This window comes from Poecile atricapillus, chromosome 17 (genome assembly GCF_030490865.1).
Source record: "Poecile atricapillus isolate bPoeAtr1 chromosome 17, bPoeAtr1.hap1, whole genome shotgun sequence".
Classification (NCBI taxonomy): Eukaryota; Metazoa; Chordata; class Aves; order Passeriformes; family Paridae; genus Poecile; species Poecile atricapillus.
In genome coordinates, this window is record NC_081265.1 from 7781718 (window position 1) to 7804971 (window position 23254).

A 23254-nucleotide genomic window follows, 5' to 3' on the forward strand; every position below is an offset into this window, starting at 1 on the left:
CTCACCTTAAGGATTTGTGTGACTTGTCCAGAGATGCATGGCCAAGTGCATCCTGCAGCCTTGCCCTGGTGAATGCTATTACACTTTATAACATTTCTCCCCATGCCTCTTTCACACTCAGCCTCACTGATCCATCAGCATCCCTGTTCCCCTGGCTGCTCCTGACTCCCCTCCCTCCCCTCTCCCCTCTCATACCCTGGAGCCAGGACAGCAAAGTCTTGATTTGGGGTTTTCATGCCCACAGTAACATCAGGCAGACAGCCCAGAGCCTCCTGTCCCTGCCTGCACTGATTTCATCTCAGTGGCCAAGGGTGACTGGAGGGGCACCACTGCCTTGGGGCTGCAGCGAGGAGGAGGAGGCTCAGCCCCATGAGGGGGAGGTTCAGGGGTCAGTCCCTCATGGAGGAGTCTCAGGGCTCAATCCCATGTGGAGGAGGCTCAGTCTGGCTCAGAGCAGCGTGCAGAAAATCAGCTAAAACTGGCTGTCCGTGTAGCTGATAACACCCCATCAGTCTTCACTGGCTTTCCTGGCCCTCTGAGCAGATCAGCACTAATATTTGTCTTGAGAGGTTAAGAGAGACAATACTTGTCTGGAGAGGTTAAGGCACCTGTCAGGTCTGGGCTTCTCTCCTCGATGCCACTGCAGTGGGCAAAGCCAGGCTCTGGCACCAGTGCAGCCTGCTGCAGAATGGCTGCTCTGGGGCTCTGCTCCCCCTCGGCACCTCAGGGCTGTGGGAGACCTCGGCATCACACATTTCATCTGCTGGTGACCTGAGAGCTCTGCTGTGTCACCTCCTGTCACCCAAGGAAAAGCCGTGCTGGTGGCCCCAAGAGAGGCGAGCTCTTTGCTGCAGCCAATAATCCAGCCAGAGCAAGATAAGAGATGTTATAGGAACTCCTCTGAGCCTGAGAACAGCTACACTAAATCCCTTTAGTCCCTGGCGAGGTATTTGTTTACGGGGAGACTGGATTTTGTTCCCGAGGTGCTTCAGTACAGGCTGTCCGTGGGAACAGGGGCTGGACAGGAGACGGGCCTGGGCTCACAGAAGGGTTTCAAACCCCAGATGATCCCTTTGCCATGGAAGGGGTTATCTGGAGGAGGGAAGAGGGGGAGAGCATCGTGCCAGGGTCAGCTCCCTGTGCCTAAAACTGGCTGCCAGAGCCGTGACCCCGGGGCTGAGCTGGGGGCAGGTTTCCGTGAGCCTGGCTGTGAGCAGCATCTGCAGGATGTGCCCGGAGGGTTCAGCTCCCCTGAAGGGATGAGTGATGCCAGCAGGGACCTCCTCCCACCCCCTTCAGTGGCACTGGAGGACCCCAAACCCCAAACCCAGCCCCAGTCTCCTCTCTCCCCGCTGACAGCGCTCTGGGGCTGCGGGCAAACCCCACCCAGCTCTGCCCCCGGCTGGGGTCACCCCTCCAGGGCCAGCACCCCCGGGACCCCCAGGCAGGGCTCTCCCCCTCGGAGCCGCAGGTGCCCCGGGGCGGCCCCAGCGGGCCGGGAATAGGATCCGTGCGGGGCCAGGCTGTTCCAGACGGGAGCAGCACGTAGGGCTGATCCATCTATGCATCCCGGAGGGCTGCGGGCCCCTCCGGAGGGGAGGAGGGAGCTATAGGGTTCGGGTTTCGCCTCTCACCTGTCGCTAAATCAAAGGCCATTTGGATTTAATCTCCGGAGAGGCAGGTTTAACCCTCTCGGGTGCAGGGGAGGACCCGCCTCGCTGACCCCGTCTCTCCCTGTGTCTCACACAGCCCAGGCTGGCTCTGCCCACAGCTTCTCCTCCCTCCCCTGGTGTCACCTGTCCCCCCACCCAGGGCTCGTCCCAGCAGCGATGATCCAGCCCCAGCAGGCTGGTGCTGAGGGGCAGCAGCTGGGGCACAGTGGGCAGTGCACAGGGGGCTCCTCATTCCTGCCCATCTCCTTCTCAGCCGGGACACCGGGAAACCCAGCTGGAAACGCGGCTGTCCTCACACCCACCGTGAATTTATCGGGGCAGGGTGGTGTGGGGTGGGAGCGCACAGCCAGCCCGTGCTCACTGCCCGTGTCCTGCTGGGGGTGCCCATGGCAGCGCTGCAGAAGCTTCCAGAAGCTGGCTCAGGCTCCTGGGAATGCTGCAGCCTGCTCATCACCACCTCCACAGGGCTGCTTCAGTGCCTGGAGCGATGTGCCCAGGGCTGCTGTCACCCTTTGTGTCACCCCGTGTGCTGATCTGGGGCACCGTGTCCAGGGCTGGAGCCGTGCCCAGCCCCAGCAGCTCCAGTGCTGAGAACATCGGAGCCGCCGTTCCCTCTGAGCCCTGAGAGCCGAGCTGGAGCCAGGAGCTCCCCAGAGCACATCCAGGCACAGCACGGGCTGGTCCTCAAGGTGCAAATCATCTTTCTCCCATCTGGGAGCGGCAGCAGGGCTGGGGAGCACTTGGCCAGTGGGAAGGGGGCTGTGCTCTTCTGCATTTCCCCTCGCTCAGTCACTTTCAGGCACCAGACATAAGCTTAAAAGCAAAACAAAAATCAATGTTTGTAAAAGATGTCACAAAGCTTATTGAGACATCAGGATGGTTTTTGGGAGAGCTTCACTCACGCCCCTGCAGCAGTGGAGCTCTGTGGGCTGGTTCAGGGGCAGGAGAGGCACCACATTGTCCCACATTCCCTGTGGCAAACAACACCCTGTGAGGGGAGCAGAGCCCAGGGTTTCTCCTGTACCTGTTGGCTTTTCCTGGGATCGGGGGTCCTGGTCCCTGCACCAGCAGCACATGGTGGGAAGCAGCAGCTCACACACCATTTTCCAGTGTTCTGACCCAATCTGCCCTGTCCTGACCTCCAAAGGCTGCCCAGCCCATGGGGGCTGTGCTCAGGCTGGGACCATCCAGCATCCCAGGCTCTGTCTGAGCCCTGACACTGACTGGGACCCTGGGGACCACCCCTCACCTCCCATGGAGTGCCCCACGGCTGTGGGGCCTGCAGAGGGCTGGATTTGGGGTGAGGATGACCACAAACATCTCCAAGCACCACCATCCAGACCCGGGGGTGTGACTCCACCTGCCCCAAACCCACCACACATCCCACTCCTGCTCCATCCCATCTCCTGCCCAACGCTGCTGTCATCCCTGCATCCTCCCTGCCCTGCTCCGGGCTCCTTTCCCTCCCTGCTCCCTCCCTCCCTCCCTGCTCCCTCTGTCCCTGGGGCGTCACGGTCCCCTCTCCTGTGGGGACAGCCCAGGGCACGCTCTGGCTCAGCACTGGCAGAGCTTTGCCCCGCCACGCTCCAGTTCCCGAGGGAGCAGCATGTGCCCTGGCTGCAGGATCCAAACTCCACCTGGATTACAAAATCCCACGGGGGATGGATCCTGGTCACTCCCACGAGCATTCTCAGCCCCACTTGGGCAGGGTACAGAGCTTTTCTGTAGGGCTCATCCATCATTGTCCCCATCTCGAGTGCCCATAAAGTCCCTGGGAGTCTTTCCCTGGGGGAAACACAGACTGAAAAAAAAATTTTTTTTGGATAATACCTGACCCAAGCTCACCAGCCTTGAAAATTTAGGGAATTTAGGGACATTAGTCTGAGCACAAAGGGCTGCAGAGGAAAACAAGTGACTGTGTTCACCCTTCCCTGTCTCTTCCCTTCCCTGCTCAGTCCCCTGTGCTTTGCTTTCCCTGCTGTCAGGGGCCATAAGCTCATAGGGAACGAGCTATCCATGCAAAAGGCCTTTGGAAATATTCATTGCTCATCTCCTAACAAGATTACCCTGAAATCCTCCATTGCTCTGAGGGAGATTTAAAACCTCTCAGGCTCTCGGTAACCATAGCAGCACAGATGTGAGAACCGAGGGGAGACAAGTGATGTGAAAAATCATCGGGGATGCAGAGCCCGGCTCTGTGTGACTGGGTGTGACTCTGTGTGACTCTGTGTGCCCACAGTGCCACAGCCCTTTGTCTCAGAGGCCAGGCTGGCCCTTCCCCCTGCCCACACCTGGCAGGACACTTCCACCTCTGCAGAAATGACCCAGACCAAGGACAGCAGTCGTGACCCTGGCTCCCACAGCACTGGGTCCCCTTCCCAAGCCCAGCTTTGGAAGCCCTCCAGGGATGGCATTGCTCCCTCCCTGGGTGCCAGCAATAAAGGGGATGGTTTAGAGCCAGGGTGGGGTGCTTGGAGCCTGGGTTCCCATTCCCTCCTGCCATGGGTTCCTCCTTCACCTTGGGCATCATTTCTGCACCTGTGAGAGAGACTCTGGGTGTTGTGAGATTGAACAGATCCACCTTTTGAGGCCCTTTGGAATGAAATTCTGGGATAATGAGCAGCAGCAAGGGCACCACAGCCTCCCCAGCACATCTTGAGAGCCTGCAGAGTTTCGCTGTAGCAGCTGGGAAGGACTGTGGGAAACCCTTTTCATCTCTCTTGAAAACCAAACACAAAGAGGTATTAATCATTCTTTCCTACTAAAAAAAAAGCTGTTTGGCTTTAAACAGCTTCCAAAGGCTGGCTTGAGATTACTTCTCCTGCCCTGCTGCCTTGCTCTCCTCAGTTCCTCATTTCCACTGCTGCTGATCACACCAAACCCCCATCACCGCTTCCTTCATGCTCCCTCTGCTCACCCAGCCCTTCTCCTGGTTTTTAGCCTGCCATCAAATCTTCTGCATCCCCAGCTCCTTCCAGCTCAGTCCTTGAGGTTTGGGATCTCCCCGTGGCTCAGGAAGTGTCCCCAGAAAGAGCTTCACGCTGGTGAGGGCAGGTGCAGCACCAGGTGATGCCTTGGGGACACCAATCCCACCGTCAGCCCTGCTGGGGATCCAACCTTTCCCTTCTCCCAGGGCAGGACTCTGCTCATCCTGATATCATCTCTTGACTCTCCTGATGATAAAATCAGCTGGGAAAGCTCCTAACGTGGCTAAAATGTAACAATAACTGGAGAATTAAAAGGCAGGGATAATTCCAGTGAAAAGGGGTTTGGAATCAACAGAAAAAATTCATCCAGGACTAAATGTTGGAGCTGGTACTTGGCTGTGGAGAGAAAACCTGCATTAAAACTCAAAAAAACCACACACCCACAAATTGAGGGTAGAAAGTTATTTGAACTTCTGTGCAAGTTCCCTTTGTGTTTGCACTCTGCATAAATCAGCTTCTGGGTCAGCTCCAGCACGGGATGGAAGGTGAGTGCTGAGTACCTGGGTGGGGCAGCACCTCTGACCCCACTCCCGGGTCAGGGCCGCTCTTCCCCAGCTTCTGCTCCCGGACATTTCACTTCTCCCTCTGGTTAAACATTTCACAAAACCACCGGCTAACTGACAGCGGAACGAGGAGCTTATGACAGACGGGAGAGCTTATTTTCACCCTCCAGCCGAATATTTCAGCGCTTCACTGGAGACTCGGGCGCGTTCTCAGCAGCCCCGTCTGCAGACGAGTCCCCAGCCCTGGGAACGCCTCGGGTGTCGTGTCCAGCCCCCGGCCGGAGCCTGGCCACGGGTGGGGATGGGCACGGAGCGGCCCCCGGGGCTCTGCGGGCTCCCGGGGATGGAGCGGCCGGCCGGGACTGAGCTCCGCCGATTGGCCCCGAGCGCCCCGCTCTCCTCCTCCCCCGGCACCCGCAGCAGCGGAGATTGGCCGGCTCGGTGCCACATGGCACAGGGGAACCGCGATAAAAAAATCCGCCGGACCTGCCGTTGTTGTAGAGTCCTCGGCAAAGCGGGAGAAGTTTGCGGAGCGGCGGCACCAACATTCCCCCGAGTCAGCGCGGGGAGGACGGACAGACGGACACACCGTGCGGGGCTGCAGCCACCCAGGGACACCTGTGGGGTGAGCACCAGCCGCAGAGCATCCCGTCCCCTCCGTGCCAGCCATGTCCCTGGTGGCGAAGGAGAAGAGCCACGTCCGCTTGGTTTTCCTGGGAGCTGCCGGCGTGGGGAAGACATCGCTCATCCGCCGCTTCCTCATGGACACCTTCGAGCCCAAGCACCGGCGCACGGTGGAGGAGCTGCACAGCAAGGAGTACGAGGTGTGTGGGGCCACGGTGAAGGTGGAGATCCTGGACACCAGCGGCAGCTACTCCTTCCCGGCCATGAGGAAGCTCTCCATCCAGAACAGCGACGCCTTCGCCCTGGTCTACGCCGTGGATGACGCCGAGTCCTTCGAGAGCGTCAAGAGCCTGCGGGAGGAGATCCTGGAGGTGAAGGAGGACAAGTTCCCTCCCATCGTGGTGGTGGGCAACAAGGCGGAGAGCGGTGGCGAGCGGCGGGTGCCGGTGGAGGACGCGCTGTCGCTGGTGGAGCTGGACTGGAACAGCCGCTTCGTGGAGACCTCGGCCAAGGACAACGAGAACGTGCTGGAGGTGTTCAGGGAGCTGCTGCAGCAGGCCAAGCTGCCCAGCAGGCTCAGCCCCGCGCTCTGCAAGAGGAGGGAGACGCTGCCCAAGGAGCAGGCGCTCAGGCCGCCCATGAACAAGACCAACAGCTGCTCCGTGTGCTGAGCCGGGGAGGCACCGGCCGCAAACTCAGGTGGGCTGGCTGGGGACAGCCTCGGCCGAAACCTCCCCTGCTGCTCCCACCCCTTCCCTCCTCCTCCCCACCCAGCCCGCAGGAGCGCAGGGGCTCGGAGGTGACAGGGAGGAGGGAGCTGGAAGGGATGCTGGTCACTGGATGGGTGTGGGGAGAGGGGCAATTCCCAAAAAACCTGTGGGGGAGCTGGCAGGGGGGACAAACGCCAGGACTCTGCAGATGTGGGCACCTGCAGCTGTCCCAGGACACTCAGGTCCGGTGTCCCCTCGTCCCAAGCACCTGGAACCTCCTGGCACGGCTCTGGCACCCACAGCACATCCAGTGTCCGAGCAGTCCTGAGCCTGTCCCTGGTGTAGAGCATGTGATGGGATGGTCTGTGCATCACTTTGGTTTTCTCTTGTCTCTGTTTGGTTTTTTTTAAGCGTTCCCAATAAATAAATTGTAGCAAAGTGGAGCTGGAAAATGTCTCGGTTTCTTTCTCCTGTATTTCAGGTGCTGCAGTGTCCGCTGCCAGTGTTTTATGCTCTTTACCACTGTGTTTTGCCTTCCCTCCTCTGTGCTCCAGCCTCATGTGGAGTGTCCCGACACTGGAGGAGCCTCCCCAGCTCTCCAGCCTCCCCTGGCAGTGTCAGGACATTCAGAGTCATGGTTTTTCTAATAACTTACCCACACTGAAGTTTTTACCAAGCAGCAGAAACCAACAATAAAACACCTTCTCACCTCTGAGCACAGAAAATAACAGCCAGCCATTAAAAGACAGCTGACCCACTGAAATAAAAACACAAGCATATTAAAAGGAGATAATAAATGGCATGGGGGGAGGCACAGAAGAGCTGTGTTTGCTGTGCTGAGCGTGTCCTGAACTGATTTACTCTCCCCTCACACAGCCCAGCCTGGCTGTAATGAGCACTTAACCTGCTCAGCAGCCACACACACACAGCAGAAATAGAGATAACAAAGCTTGATGGATTAAAGAGTCACCCCCCAGATCCAGACCCAAGGGAGATGGGCAGTTTGGGGTCTGCAGCCCCACAAACCCAGCCCTACAATGTTCAGCTGAGGGGGGCACCTGGGGACTGCAGCCCCTTCCCAGAGGAGCAGGGAGAGCCCAGCCTCGTGGGGCACCCTGCTGCCACCCCTCCCGTGGGCACCAGAGCCACCACAGAGACCTCCAGATGGGCAAAATCCTCCTCCCAGAGCCTGGTGTGGGACAAAGCTGGGACAGGCAGCAGAGGGGCCTGGCAGGTGCCACCAGGAGCAATATTTGCCCTTCTGCTTGCTCTGGCAGGAGGAGAGGGCAGCTGGGGTTTGGGGGAAAGCCTGGGGAGAGCAGGATCCATTCAGACATCCATCCAGGCTCGCCCTGGCTCAGCTCTGCCCTGAAGCACCCGGTTATCCAGAGGAGTTTTCTGTAACCCTGGGTGCTCACAGCTCCTGTGGGTCAGGGGAGCAGCAGGTGGAGGAGCTCTGGCCTTCAGAGCAGCTGCTCCAGGCCTCCAGTGCACAGGAGATGCAGTGGGTAGAGGAGGAGACTCCATGGTGATGGCCCAGGGCAGCTGGGGCTGCTGCAATGTCCAGGGGCACAGAATCCAGGGAAAATCTGTCTCCAGTGAGCCCTGTGACCAGCTGGGCTGGCACAACAGCCCAGGCTGCAGTGGCTGCTCTCCTGCTCCTGTCTCTGGGGCTGGAGGGGTTTCATTGCCTGGGATCAGCTGAGGTTTGAGCTGGAGCTGGTTTTCTGAGGGTGGGCTGTTGTTATGTCCATGTCTAGAGGGGCCTGGGACGGGAGATGTTCTGCAGGGGACAGAGGGACAAAGGCTCTGCCCCTGTGGGTGACTGTGGCTGCTGCTCTCCCTGCACTGGGTGCTCTGGAAATCCCAGCCCCTGTGGAGAGGTGAGGGATGTGCCAGGACACACCCCAGGGCTGCCCCGGCTGGTGCTGAGGTCTCTGGTGCTGTTTTCTCTACCAAAAACATCACAGTGAACCCAGGGCTGCTCTTCCCCTTCTCAAAATACCAGAAAGATCTGGAACATCTTCCCGCTGTAACCCTTCCCCAGCTGGACCACTTCAGCCAGCCCTGTCCCCACGCTCACCCCTCGGGAGGAGCTCCCTGTGATGCTCCTGTTCTGCTCTGTTCTGTTCTGTTCCACATCATCCCATCAAGCGGCCCCGAGATGCCCACACTTAATTAGTGAGCACAAACAATCAGGGGGAGCCGCAGCTGCCCGGGCTGTGCTCCCTTGGCTCTGCTGGGTTTGCTCAGGCCCTGATTGATGCGGCACCGACACCCCCGCCAAGGACACCCGATGGCAGAGCAAAACATTTTAAACCCAAAAGCGGCACTCGCTCGTTGAGGGGGTGATTAAGGATGTTTGTCTTTAGGAGCTTTGGCCCAGCGAGCGCCGGGGAAACGCTGAGTGCTCTGCAGAGAGCAAACCTCATCACATGAGCCCCATTAGGGCTCTCCCGGCAGGCTGGGATTCGGAGAATCGTGGAGTTGTTTAGGTTGGAAAAGACCTGGAAGGTCGCCGAGTTCCCTGCGCTGGAGAGGGCAGCGGGAGCATCCTCAGGGCTGTCCCGGGACAGGCGGCACCGTCCGGCTCGGGCTGAAAACACCTGAGAGGAGCCGGGGAAAATCGGTCTCTTCTCCCCGGTAACAGTGACAGGCTGAGAGGGAACAGCCTCGAGTTCCTCCAGGGGAGGTTTAGGAGCGATATTGGGGAAAATTTCTTCTCCAAAAGGTTTGTCCAGCCCTGGCACAGCTGCCCAGGTGGAGTCACCATGGCTGGGGGGATTTAAAAGACGGGTGGATGTGGCAGCTGGGGACACGGCTTAGTGGTGGCCTTGGCAGTGCTGGGTTGAGCCATGACTTCATGACCTTGGAGGTGTTTTCCAGCCCTGGTGATTCCATGACTGAGTCCATCCACAGGCTCCCGGCTTGTCCCTCTCTCCTCAGCTCCCCCTGTGCTCGCAGAACCAGCCCCGCTCAGCCCCTGCTCTGCGGCACACGGAGCTCCTCCGACACCAGCCCGGGACACAAAATCCACCTGGACACAAAATCCACCCGGACACAAAATCCACCCGGAATTGTGTCCAGAAAAAGAATTTTATAAAGAAACCGCCCCAAGACCGGGGCTGGGAGCGGCTCCCTGGCTCCACCCTGTGGGGACAGCGGGAATTGCAGCCGGGGACTGCTGCCACCGCCGAGCCTGGCGACAGCGACCTCTGGGCGACCTCTGCGGCCACCAGCCCCGGCAACCAGCAATCCCCTGGGACCAGCGGCCCTCTGACCACCGACCCTCTGCTCAGTGACCCTCTGATCACCGACCCTCTGATCACCGACCCTCTGATCACCGACCCTCTGCTCAGTGACCCCTCTGACCACCGACCCCTGCCACCACTGACCATGAGACCATCCATCCCCTACGACCACCAACCCCTGCAAATACTGACCCGTGTGGCCACCGATCCTTGTGGCCACTGATCCTTGTGGCCACAGGCCCCACTGACCCCTGTGGCAATTGGATCCTCTGGCCACTCATCCCTGCAACCTCTGACCACCAATCCCTGTGACCACCAGCCCCTGTGGCCACTGATCCTTGTGACCGCTGATCCCTGCAAACACCAGCCCCTCTGACTGGACCCCTGTGACTGCCAGACCCTCTGACCACTGACCCCTGTGGCCACTGACCCCTGTGACCACCAGCCCACCGTGCCTCAGGCACGGGCTCCCTGCAGATTTCTGCCCCTGACAGAACAGAGTGCAGGAGCTCAGGGAACCACCCACGGCAGGGCTCCAAGTGTTTGCAAAGAGGATTTACAGTCCTTTGCCTTTCAATTGACAGCTCAAAGCTCAGAGTGCTGAGCTTTGCCTGATACAAAGGCTTTTCAAAATCAAGAGGCTCCAGTGAGGAGCCCCAGCTGCTCTGCAAACACCTCTGTTCATGCCCTGCATCCTTCGGGGAATGCAGGCAGCCCTCGGGAGGGCTCTGACCCTGCAGGCTCATGGTTGTGTTCTCACAGAGCAGGGCTCTGCAGAACAAGAGAAGAAAAGTGGGGTTTGTTCCCCTGTGCCTCGAGCCGTGGAAGGGCAGTGCCCCCTGAGCCTGGGAGGGCAGAGCAGCTCCTGGGGCCAGAGGAGCCACGAAACACCTTCAAAAATGCAGGAATCTCCACTAAGCAGTGGCTTCCCAGCTTTTCACTGCCCAGCTGATCATCCCCGTCCTGGCTCTGGCCTTAATCCCAGGGCAGCAGAACCCAGCGCTGTCTGTGCTGTGGAAACCCCCGTGTCCCTTGTGCTGCAGTCCTGAAACCCACAGGGAGATGCCAAGGTGCTGGTAACCATTTCTTGTTTTGCAGGCTGTGAACTTTCAGAGATTTTAGTGATAAATATGTAAAAGAAAAAGAAAAGAAGTCTGGATAAATCCTCTGATTTGGTATTTCTGCTCTCAGGTGCCACACAGGGCAGCAGCTGGACACAGAGCTGATCCCTCTGTGGTCCCACTGACAATGAAACCAACTGACCACTTTAAAAAATGCTTCAATTCTTGCTGTGCCAGGGGAATGCTGCACTTCAGATGTCTCATATGGACAAGAACTCTAAGAATAACCCCATTAGGAAAGTGTGATATTTGGCTTCCTAACTTTGTTGAAGGTCCAAGTAGAAAAGGAAACTTCAACCAACTCCCTTTAGACTCACTCCAGGAAGTTTTCCTTTCTCATCTAAAGACAGTGCCCACATGTCCTAGAATACCTGAATTCTCTAAAACAGCTCAAAAATCAGTGTTTGAGCTGTAAGGGCATAAGGATCACTATCTCTGCTGTGAGATGTCCGTACTAGATGACACAACCTCTCACCTTTGTACTGGGTCCTGTTTTTTTTTGATACTTTGCTTTTCCTTCTGTCCCACCCCAATTAAGGACAGAAGCAAAAAATTACCTACACTGTGTCTTAAATGTCATATTATGAGAGTTTAGTGTTTTGTGCTTAATTCCCACTAAATAACAAAAAACGGTTTTGTGGTGCAGACAGGGTTGTAAAGCTTTATTTCCATTAAACCCAGTCTGAGTCTCTGAATGTCTGTGCTCAAAAGCAGCACCAAGGGCTGTCCAAAGACTTGTCCTGGGCTGCAGTCACTGGGTTCCTTTGCTGGTCCCAACTTCATGTCTTGTGTTTCAGAAGAAACCCCAGGAAAGGGATTTTTCCAAGAAAGGCGCTGCAGCAGCCTGGGGAAATGATGTTGAAACTACTCCCAGCTGTGCTCCCAGCCAGGTTCCGTGGAACCCATAATTCACAAACCCAAGAGGCAGAGAAAGGTGAGGAGCAAGAAATGAAGGATGTGAGTGCAACACAGTGAGCTGGACACAGCTCCAGATCCACCTCACTGCGTGCTCATGTTTACAGTGATGCTGTGGAGAAATGCAGCACTGAGCCAACAAGGAAACCAATTTTTTGGTTTGGTTGTTCTTTGTTTTTTGTTTTGGTTTGGTTTTTTGTGTGTGTAGGTTTTGGGTTTTATGTTTTTGTATTTTTTTTTTTTTAATTTTAAATTTGAATCATTTTTAGCTCTTTTAGAAATGAGACTCCCTTATAAATCAGGCAGATCCCTGTACAATTCCCTCCAGCCCCATCCCTAGGCTCTCCACCCTCCCCACACCAGCTCCATCCCACCTTGGGTGCTGCAGGCTCAGGGGAAATGTGCTGGGAAACACAATCCCAGCAGTTTTTTGGAAAATACTCATCAATAAAGGCATCACAGGGTGATCAGAGCTATCTGCAATCCTTTCCCTCAGGATTTGTGATTATCCCAGCAAACAGGCGAGGGCTGCTTAGCTGTGGGGTTGGTGTCTGTCCCCTCCTCTGTCTTTCAGGTATTTTCTGTTTCTGCTCCATCTCCCACTGGGATTACAGCTCTAATTAGGCAATTTACAGACTTCACACAGGGAGAAGCTGCTATTCTTTACCTGTGGAATAATCACCTCCTCTGCCTTTATCAGAAGTTCCCTGTCATCTGTCGGGAGGGAAGAGATGGGAGGGACAGAGATGAGTGACAGGAAAGGCAGAAATTGGATAAAATAATGGAGTGAGCTTTTCCTGCTCTTGTGAAGTACTCCTGTGAGTAACACATAATTGTAAAGCCTGAATATTACAACTGAAACAAGGAGGCCTACTGCAAAAATGGAAAGGGAATCTGCTCTTCTCCAGCGCCATCAGTCACTCAAGTCTGCAGCCTGCCTGAATATGTTTTCAGTATAAATGAAGAATAAATTCAGATAAATTAAGAAGTGGGCAAAGGATCCAGGAGGTTGAACAACATAAAAATTACAGAGGAATCTGCCACAGTTGTGAATATTAGCAAGACCATCCCCTGAACAAAATGAAGTTTTAAAATAATAAAGTATTAACTCAGGACAGACAGATGGAAGACACACACCTCTCCAGGTGTCAGCAGCTCCACAGGTAGGTCAAGGCAAACCCTCTTTACTAACAACCACATTTATTGAAAGCAAAACAATCTCCCAGTTTATCTTGTTTTATAGCATTTTAATAACCCTGAAATCATCACTGCACCGGGACCATTTTCAGCAGAGTAAAATTTACAAGGGACAGTAAAAAACGAGCCCGGGGGGCACACAGGGGACAAAATGTCAATGGAACATCCAAAATGTCAATGGAACATCCAAAATGTCAATGGAACATCCAAAATGTCAATGGAACATCCTCCCGGGCCAGCGGGGGCAGCTGAGCAGCCCGAGCCAGGGGCGGCATCCTCGGGCACAGACCCGGAGCTCACCGGAGCCGGGATCTGTCCCCAGCTCCAGGCACACCAGGAGCTCCTGCCAGAGGGGCTGGGGGAGCCCAGGGCCCGGCACAGCCGCTGCTGCCGCTCTTGGGGTTTCACACGAGGGTGGAGGAGCCGGGAACCCGCGGGGAGCTCCCGGGGCCGCTTCCAGCGCTGCCGGAGCCCGGCTCCAGCGGGCAGTGCTGGGGCTCCGAGCGCCTGGAGCTGCGGGTCCGCCTGCACAGCTCCGGGACCGGCTTGGACAGAGAGAGCAGCACGGCCGGACCCGCTGGGACAGAGAGAGCAGCACGGCCGGACCCGCTCGGACAGAGAGAGCAGCACGGCCGGACCCGCTCGGACAGAGAGAGCAGCACGGCCGGACCCGCTGGGACAGAGAGAGCAGCACGGCCGGACCCGCTCGGCAGCAGGGCAGGTGAAATGATGGCAGGAGATGCTCAGGTGTGATGATGGCAGGAGATGCTCAGGTACAATAGCAGGAGATGCTCAGGTACAATAGCAGGGGATGCTCAGCTGTGATGGTGGCAGGAGATGCTCAGGTGAGATGATGGCAGGGGATGCTCAGGTGTGATGATGGCAGGGGATGCTCAGGTGTGATGATGTCAGAGGATGCTCAGGTGTGATATCAGGAGATGCTCAGGTGTGATGATGTCGGGATGCTCAGGTACAATAGCAGGGGATGCTCAGGTACAATGGCAGGGGATGCTCAGGTGTGATGATGTCAGAGGATGCTCAGGTGTGATGATGGCAGGGGATGCTCAGGTACAATAGCAGGGGATGCTCAGGTACAATGGCAGGAGATGCTCAGGTACAATGGCAGGAGATGCTCAGGTACAATGGCAGGGGATGCTCAGGTGTGATGATGGCAGGGGATGCTCAGGTGTGATGATGTCGGGATGCTCAGGTACAATAGCAGGGGATGCTCAGCTCACCTCAGCTCCTCTGGCACAGGTGAGCTCCACGCTGTAGCTGCCCACCACCCAAATCCTAAAATGTCTTCCAATTCCATTTCCAGACTCCTCTGACTCCAGTAACTCTTAACATATACAGATAGCCATATACATTTTTTTGTTGTTTTTAATTAAAAAGCTCCTTCACATACACAATCATATATTGAATTAGCAAGAACAATAATATATTTCTTGGAGAATAGCAAAACATCTGCTCTGCCAGTGCCACCCACAAACTAGACAAAGAACTAAGAAATCTGACAGTTTCAGACCACTTAGGAAAGAGAAATTCTCTTGGTCTAAAGAAAGGGAGCCATGCAGTGAAGGTGCCATGGAGGGTACAGCAAACACAATATACAGAAAAACACAAAGTGTTAAAAATGTTTTCTTGTAAAGATTCTGCAGCCAGAGGGTGAGTCCTGACCATTGGGAGCTTTCTTTACAATTTAAGAAATACTGGATAGCATTGAAGAATGACACTGAAAAAAATAGAAGAGCTACACAGACACTAAAAGATTGATTTTGGCCAAAAGCTGAAATTTCCTTTAATGTGTCAGGGGAGGGTTCTGAATTTTAAGAGTGCATCTGATTTGCAAAAAGTTGTCACTGCCAACCTCATGGAAGAATAAAAACCATTTGACTCCATAAGGGACCTCAATGTCTTGGCAACAAAACTGAAAGCCCTCCTTGCCAAGGACAAAATGCCCAACAAAAGAGAAGAATCAGAGAAGGAAAAGGAAAACTTTCTTTTAAGTTTCATTGCAAACACCTGGAAGAGAAAAAAGAACAAAAAGGGTGGGAGAGGAAGCAGCTTCCAGTAAAAAACAGCTGTGTGATTTTGGGGCCAGATCAATCAAATTGGCAGAACAGGCTCCAGACTGGGAATTTTTGCTGTTTCCATAGCAGAAGTTACCCCAAAGCTGGATTTGAGTATTTTAAATTGTATCATATCTGCCAGCACAATTCAGACCCAACTGCCCCACTGGGTCTTTCCTATGGAATTGTGGCTCATGGACAATCCCAGAACTGTGGGTGGTGGCTCAGGGCTGGGAACAACTCTCAATAATCCAGCTGCTCACGCCAGATTTTCCTTCCCAAAAGGATTGGGGGAATGAGCTCCCCTGGACAAACTCAGCCCCCTGAGACCTGGGGCCAGCCCTGCTGAGCATCACCCCCGGCAGCAGCTTTGAGAACACCCAGGGATGGAGCAAGGCTGGGATCCCCCCATGAACCCCCAGCCCTGCACCCCCTGTGCCTCAGCTTGGCATTTTCGGGGTGAAAGAACCTTCAAGTGGTGAAAATCTTCCTAAACTCAAACCCTGCAAGGCCAAACATCAACACATTTTGCTGTGTCTCCCCTTTGGGGGGGCGATTGCTCACCCCACAAACATCAGTGGGTGCAGCTGGGGGAGCCCCAGCCTGGCTGGAGGGGGTAACAAACTCACCTAAAGACATGGATAAATGACAAAAAACAGAATCTGAACACAAAAAATGGGTTCTGCTGCTCCTGGATGAGATGTGCGAAGCGTTGATGGAAAAGCTCATGAGTATCACCAGCAGAGAGCAGAGGGGTGACCACAACAGGGGGGGTTTGTCTGGCTGTACACAGCATTCTCATTCAAAATTAAACTCCTGCCATGAAATACCTTCACAGATTTAACAATATATATATATATATTTAGTATCCCCTGCGTAAAAGAAAAATACACATTATTTCAACAGCCAAGAAAAAACTGCAATTTATTAAGTTTCAAAGAATCTTCGTACTCTTGAAAGCAACTTTCGGTGCATGTTCTTTTAACAATCACATTCTATGAGGAGAATAAACATTAAAAGCCACAATTGTTGGTTTTCTTTTTAATCTCAGAGTTACAGACATCTTTAATTCAAAAGGAAAGGCAAAAAAAAAAACCAAAACCAAAGCCCCTAAAAACAAAACCCACCCGTCCCCCCCAACCCCTCCAACAGAAATTTTCATTCCCAATTTGAAAATATCAGGAGTTTTTCTACAACTCAATGCTAAACTTCAGCATGGAAAATTGTATGTAAACACGCACATACACACATACATATTTTATATAAGTGTGTGTGTGTATATATATATATAAAATATATATGTAGGAGGCGTGTAATGGCAATGAGATGCAATTACTCTGAGGAAAGGTTATTCAGCTAAATACACTACTAAAACTTGAGAAAAAAACAAAACAAACAAGTCTTGAACCCAGTTTGTGCATAGTTCATGATCCTCTATAAAACCAGCTTTTGTTAATTTGCAATCTTGCAGGACCCTTTAAATCTGATAAAACCATTAAAAAGCTAATCTTCCAAAAAAAAAAAAAAAATGTAATGCACAAGTTTCCTGATCCAAGCAGGCAGGGAGCACAATGTTCATATAATTTTTAAAACATACTTGAAGTGTATGTTATTCCATTGTCTTTCTTCCTTTCAAAACAATCAAAAACATTGATCTTTTTTTTTTAAACATAAAGCGATTTTTTTAATATATAAAGCACTCTTCAAACATCTATTTCTTTTGAGTCCATTATTTGGTAAATATGTAACTGCTACACATTAGATTAGGTATTTTCTTCTTTCTTACTGTCTTTTTTTTTATTTTATTTTGTTTTTTAATAATATCTTCAGTGCTAGGAGTTGGGTTTTAAAAATACATGAAATGGTGTGGAGTTGCTCCTCGGGAAACCCGGCTTTCCTGAGACATCTTCCACCATGTGCAAGATAGTGATCACAAAGTTTTCGCCACTTTGACGAAGAGGAGGAAAACAACAACAAAAATAGTACACAGCAATGGCCAAAGAAAAGGATAATACAACAACACTGTTCAATCCCAGAGCTCTGAAGTAGCATATCTTCATTCTGAAAATAGTTTTCTTTACGATGGAAGTCTTTTTTTTTTTTTGTTTTGTTTTTTCTCTTTTTTTTTTTTTTTTTTTTTTTTTAAATTCCTTTTTTTATTTTAAAGTTTGAAGGAGAAAAAAAGGTCTGTAAACAGGTGGGAGCCAAAACTCCTGGCTCCTCCAAAAGCAGTCAAAACTTATGTCCAAGTGCTTGTTTCTGTTCCTGCTTGCAAGGGAACTATCAACTCTTTACAATTATCTATGGCCACAGTTCAACAAGAGTATTTTTTTTTTTTTTAAACTTTATATTCCGAATGGAAAAATGGTGCAATACTCCGGTAATAATTTTCTTGCATTAGTCCACAATAAAAAGCCGCTAAAGGTAGATATACATATTATTCTCCAGAGATACACACTGTAATTTTTAAAATGCAATAAGAGTCCTTGAGTAAACATTTACACGTGAATTGTCGCCGGCCCCTTCTATCAGTTTCTTTCCTTTTTTTTTTTCCTTTTTTTTCTTTTTTTTTTTTCTTTTTTTTGTTTTTTGTGTGTTTTTACCATTACAGGATTAGCTACAAGAAGGGCTGCGGACACTCAGTGCAAAGTTAGAAGCTAATAACAATTAAACATTTGACCAATGAGCAAATAAAAAGCATATACTGAACCAAAGGAAAAAAAAACAACTTCACACGTTGAGTTAAACCACACGTGGGCACACACACACACACACACACTCTCACACTCACATCTGTCCCAACAAAAACATAGAGTCTGAACTTTTTTTAAAAAAAAAAATTCTTAGAGCCTGTTTTTTGTGTACTGATGCTGACCTGGAAGTGTAATAATTCAACTTAGAAAGTGTTCACATTTTGTTATTGGCCTGCTGGATTCAAGTATTTGCATGTTGATATGGTTTGTTGCTTTTTTTTTTTTTAAAGTTTTTTTTTTGTTGTTTCTTTGTTGATTTTTTTTTATTCTTTTTTTTTTTTTTTTTTACTTTTTATATTTTTTGGGATTAAAAAAATGACATGAAAAAGTAATGAAACAAGGGTAATGTGCATAGGCAGATCCATGGGAGTAGTGGACACAGAGATACCCCAACCCTGCCCTCCCTCCCCCCCTCTCAACCTGTACAGTCCAGAGTTGCCACTCGGATTCGTCACTTTTCTGTACCAATGGTAAAATATCACACTTCACCCTTTCTGATTATTGGGTCCGCCTCTGTAATGTGCATAATAGTCACAGGCTCATTTAAATAGGCTTTCATTTCCCCTTCCCACCCCCCCAGTTGATAAAATAACCCTTTCCAGCCCAAATTCTGAAAAGTGCCCTTCATGATAGACCTATTCTAAGCAGCTTTTATACTTGGTTTTGAAAAAATCACCATACAAACATAAAAAGACGACATAAAACAAACAAAAAAAAAAGCCATGAAAAAAGTAAAACCTGTCATTAGCATGTGACACTGACCAAAGGAGCCCATACTGTTTCAGGAACAGTTCACAAGGACTTCTGCAGTTTCAGATTCGATATTGGACAGAGGTACTAAGGAGGGCTGCCAGTCTCATGGGTTAAAGCTGGATTCTTCATCAAGCCCGGGACTGGAAAGGGTTACCATTTTTTTATTATTTTTTTTTCAATAATTTTTATTTTTTTTTTTTTAAATTTTTTTTTTTTTTAATTTTTGTTTTGTTTTGTTTTCCTTTAGTGCTGATGATTGTTATTTCCATTCTGTTTTCTCTGTCTCCTAGATGGATTCCCCGCTGAGCAGATCCCCTGGCAGGAGGGTGTTGAGGGGCGTGGGGCTCCCGATGACTCTGCCGTCGTCGGCGCTGGGGGGTCCCCAAAGGCTGCTGGAGTACTGGGGCACCCCTCCCCACAGCAGCTCACTGCTGCCCTTGCCCCCCAGGCACGGGGGGTTCCAGTGGCCGGCGTCGGGGCGCACCAGCCCGTGGGAGCTGCCCGAGGAGCCCAGGCGGCTCGGGGTGGATCCAGTGTTGGACTGCCAGCTGGAGGTGGGCGGCAGCGCCTGCCCCTGCGCCAGGAAACGATTCACTTCTTCCTCGCCGGCAAACTCCGCCAGGATGGTGGTGTTGCCCAGGACACACCTGAGGGCACAAGCAGGATGTGAGGGATGGGGTGTAAAGGGGGTTTTGGGGAGTGTTCTGTCAGGAAAAGCTGAGGGAATTGGGATTGTTTGGCCTGACCTAAGTGCAGCCTTCCAGTGCCTGAAGGAGCCTCCAGGGAGCATGGACAGAGACTATGGACAAAGGGAATGGCCTCAGCCTGACATGGAGCAGGGTTAGATGGGACATGAGGAAAATCTTCCCTGCGAGGGTGGTGAGGCCCTGGCAGGTGCCCAGAGCAGCTGTGGCTGCCCCTGGAAAGTGTCCAAGGCCAGGCTGGATGGGGTTTGGAGCAACCTGGGGCAGTGGGAGGTGTCCCTGCCCACACCAGGGGTGGGACTGGATGAGTTTTAAGGTCCCTCCCAACCCAAGCAATTCTGTGACAGAGATCCACTCCCCCAAGCTGAAATCGAGGTGAAAATTTCCACCACATCCACCCTGAGCAATCCCTGTCTCTTCAACCAAACCTGCTCTGTCCTGTTTTCTATCCACCTTTCTACATCCACAAACACCCAAATCCACACATGGGGAGACCACCTACTCTAACTGACACACCCTGGAGCCTCAGTTCTCTTCAGGGACAAGGACAGAATCTCTCCAGCCACATGATGCTCTCTTTACCTCAGTACTTTCATTATGCTCATGCTATAACCCATTGACAGAGGGAATTGCTTTCCAGCTCTAAATACCCAAGTGATTCTCCTGAAACATCCCTCTCTGTATTCTTCATCCTGCCAAAGGCACTGATTTTACCACTCCAAATCCCCACCCCTTATGCCAATTAGTTCTATGGATTTTAAAACTCCTAAAAAGAAGATTTTGTTGTCATACACTTCTCTCATAACTTTTTTAAAAAAAGGTGACCACATTCCTTATTTAGTGTTGTTTCACCCTCTATGTTTCTCTCTAAAGCTAAAACCTTGTCCTGTGCTCTCCCTGAGCTTCCTTTGGAATCCTTATCATGTCCTACAAATTTTAGGATATTTACAAATTTTAGGATAAATCCTTATCATGTCCTTTGTGGTCTTACAGGTGACCAGTCCTAACTGAGGGTATTATTTTTGCTGAATAAAGTTTTGTAATACCCTTTTATTCAGTATCTAACCTCCAGTTAACTCTTTTTTCTGTCTCATAAGATAATCTTGAAAATCAAGACTGAAGTAACCAGTGACCAGTTATGCCTAAGAAAATATTTTCTGAGATAGAGCTGGCTTTGTACCAAAAGAAAGAGGGAGCAGAGACGTACATGTGCAGAGACTTCTGGGCCTTGGCTGCTTCCTCCTTGGAACTGTATCGGACCACAGCATTCCCTTGGGTCAGGTTCAAGTGGAATGTGATGAGAGGGCCATGTTGCAAACACAGTGTCCGCAGTGTAGAACCATCGATCTGGGAGGAGGCAAGGGCACCAAAGGTTACCTGTGGTATTGTGACCCTGCCTTAAATGCTTAATTAACAAATGTTTAAATGCTAAAGAGTGAGTACAAGTGAAAGGAAGAAAGAAATACTTAATTACACACTTATTGCTCTCTGTATTGAGGGAGACATCCTGTCTTTTTAAGAATTCTCTACAGTCCAGAGCACAGGTTTTCCTAATTTAGGTTATACAAATTATATTTATCATTAGATGTCCACAGAAATCCAGAAATAAGTCAAAGGGAAAACACACTTCATAAATGTAATTAAGTTTTCCCCCAGATTAATTTACACGTTTGCATCCAAGGCTTTGTGGCTTATGTTCTTCCTTTTGGAATGACACCTGATAGTAGAGGATGTGACAGATATGTAAGAAGAACCCAAAAATCCCGTAGGAAAATTGGATTTTACATCTCTGTATGTGCTTTACAACATCATTCACCTCCAAACTTACACACACAGAAATGGTGCCCACTGAATGACTAATTACAGGCTTGATAGTTCATACTTCATTTGACAGCACTTTGAAAACTTAACAAATTCCCTGTAGAAGACAGATACTTGTAATAAATGCAGAATAATTATTCTTCTTTCAAATGAATCAAATGGCCAAGGCTGCTAAATGTGGTTCTCATCATCATCTCTTAAATGCAAGTGTCATTTCCTGCCCAGTTGTGTGCAATTCCAGTTACCTGGGGGGTGAGGTTCCGAAGAACCAGCCAGCTGCTTGTTCTCCCTGAGCTGTCAGTACTCCATGCAGAACCTGCAACACAAATTCCACAACACAACATTTGATCAGGGTCTCTGGAGAGCACCTTACAGGCAAATTTATCTGGAATCACAACACACTAACAAGCCTCAGTGCTGCTGAAAACAAATCCTACAGCAGTTTCCTCACATCTTGATTTACTGCCTCCCTTGGAAGGAAAGGCTGCTGAATGAAAAGCTGCTCTTGTTACATTTCAAAGATCTGTGGCATTTTTCATGCTCCCACAGTAACTATTAGGGAACTAACAGATGCAGGTATGGCACTGCAACCAACTGGATCCTCAGGTTGCATTAAAATTAATCTGGAAGACACATTTTAAAGGCAGTTCTGATGTCCAAGCTCAGATTGCTGCTTGCTAATAAAGATTTTTATAGCATTGCAGCACTCTGCTCTCTTGCCAATGACAGATTAATGTGTATGACTTATTCAAAACAGGTATTTCTGCACTGACAATGTCCTTATTAAAGATACAAAGACATAACCAACAAAACCTGCTCTAACAACCTCAGCCTGGTGCTTTGCAGCTTGGTGGTTGGTTTACAGTGAGAGGCTGTACAAGCTTGATATTTATGAGTGGCATTTGGGAATCACAGTGGATCCTGTGGGTGCTCCAGAGAGAATCCTGGGAGCAGCTTTATCTGCATTTCCAGGTGGGGGTTTGGTGAAGAAACATCCAAAATAAATGGCAGGAAGAGGGAAGAACATTTAATTCTCAACTTAGTGTAAGCAGATTATTAAAACAGCTTTATAAAATAGGAGTAATACCTGCATATTTATATAGAAAAAGATATCTAAATATATATATATGTAGCCAGATCCATGGCTTCTCATATTTGTACTAAAGCAAACAAAGGCATATAAAAAAAAGGGGCCTGCATGTAAAAATTCAGGCATTCCCTGAGGACCCTGCAATGCCATCAGGTCCTAAATGCTTCACATCCATGTGTTCCATATTAAATTCCACAGGCTCTTCTAGAAGTCTTAGATCACACCACAGAACAGGACACGTGTTTGAAAGACATTTTTAGAAATTAAGGAACTGGGGAAAAAAATCCTAGCTGGGAGTTAAACAAATAAGGCAATTCCTATGTAAAATCACCAACATGACCAGCTGAAAGATGCTTCATTTACAACTTATTCAAAGTGAAATGAAGAGACAGGAGAGGCATCCCCAGAGCAGAACCACTCCAGCTGTGTTACAGCTCTGGTTTCTGGAGCAGAAGCAGAGAATGCTGGAAAGAAGGCAGAAGAGAGAGCTGTGAGTACCAGAGGAGTAAGAGCTGGTCCAGCCCAGGGGACTGGCACCCCACGTGGAGGATGGCTTGGTGTTGGTTAAGCCTGGAGGAGGTCTCGTCGGAGCTGTAGTGTTTCTGGGTACCTTCCAGAGTTCGTGGGACAGAGAGGCTTGGGTGTGAGAGATTGGGCCAGAGGACCATGTGGACTTGATGTCTGACAGTTTACCTGCAAGAGAGAAACAGCACATTTGGGTACTCCTCACTAATGGCTGTCATGGGCTGCATCCTCCCAGCTTCTCAGGAGGAAAAGAACAACTTGCTGCAAATCCTATATTCTCTGAACCTACTTAAACCACTGTTTACAATTTCCAGTATTTTTGTGTCTAGAGAACCTCACACTACCTGCTACATATGAGTTCCCTTTCGAAAATCTGTTGTTTCATTTTGTTGTAAAAGATGGTATGTGGAAAAAGTCCAGAAAATGGACATAGGTATTTGAATTCTGATTTCACCAAAATTAAAATGAAACATATAAAGATTGTCTCTCTTAAAGGTTTAATAGGACTTAAACTCTTTTTCTTGCACAACTCATTTTACCTAATATAAAGAATTC

The 23254-nt window shown here is 50.6% G+C and overlaps 2 protein-coding genes and 1 long non-coding RNA gene across 16 annotated transcripts in view; 2 read left to right on the forward strand and 1 right to left on the reverse strand.

The window, feature by feature from the left end:
* The first annotated feature begins 5683 nt into the window (after window positions 1–5683).
* Window positions 5684–6935, forward strand: LOC131585883 (GTP-binding protein Rhes-like). The gene has a single exon (XM_058852515.1). It carries the CDS (start codon window positions 5832–5834, stop codon window positions 6456–6458), a length of 627 nt encoding a protein of 208 aa, XP_058708498.1. The 5' UTR covers window positions 5684–5831; the 3' UTR covers window positions 6459–6935.
* Window positions 6936–13620: 6685 nt separating this feature from the next.
* On the forward strand, window positions 13621–17840 carry LOC131585739 (uncharacterized). The gene is made up of 2 exons (XR_009279031.1): window positions 13621–13927; window positions 14168–17840. It is a non-coding gene; the product is annotated as an uncharacterized LOC131585739 (long non-coding RNA).
* Window positions 17841–18062: 222 nt separating this feature from the next.
* TNRC6C (trinucleotide repeat containing adaptor 6C) overlaps window positions 18063–23254 on the reverse strand; it is a 95783-nt gene continuing 90591 nt past the window's right edge. For all 14 annotated transcript variants that reach the window (XM_058852147.1, XM_058852140.1, XM_058852141.1 and 11 more), the window contains 4 exons: window positions 22673–22867; window positions 21330–21400; window positions 20471–20610; window positions 18063–19206 (listed from right to left, as the gene is read on the reverse strand). In XM_058852147.1, coding sequence (XP_058708130.1) covers window positions 18846–19206; window positions 20471–20610; window positions 21330–21400; window positions 22673–22867 — 767 coding nt within the window. In that variant the 3' untranslated portion in view covers window positions 18063–18845. The remainder of the gene's footprint in view (window positions 19207–20470; window positions 20611–21329; window positions 21401–22672; window positions 22868–23254) is intronic.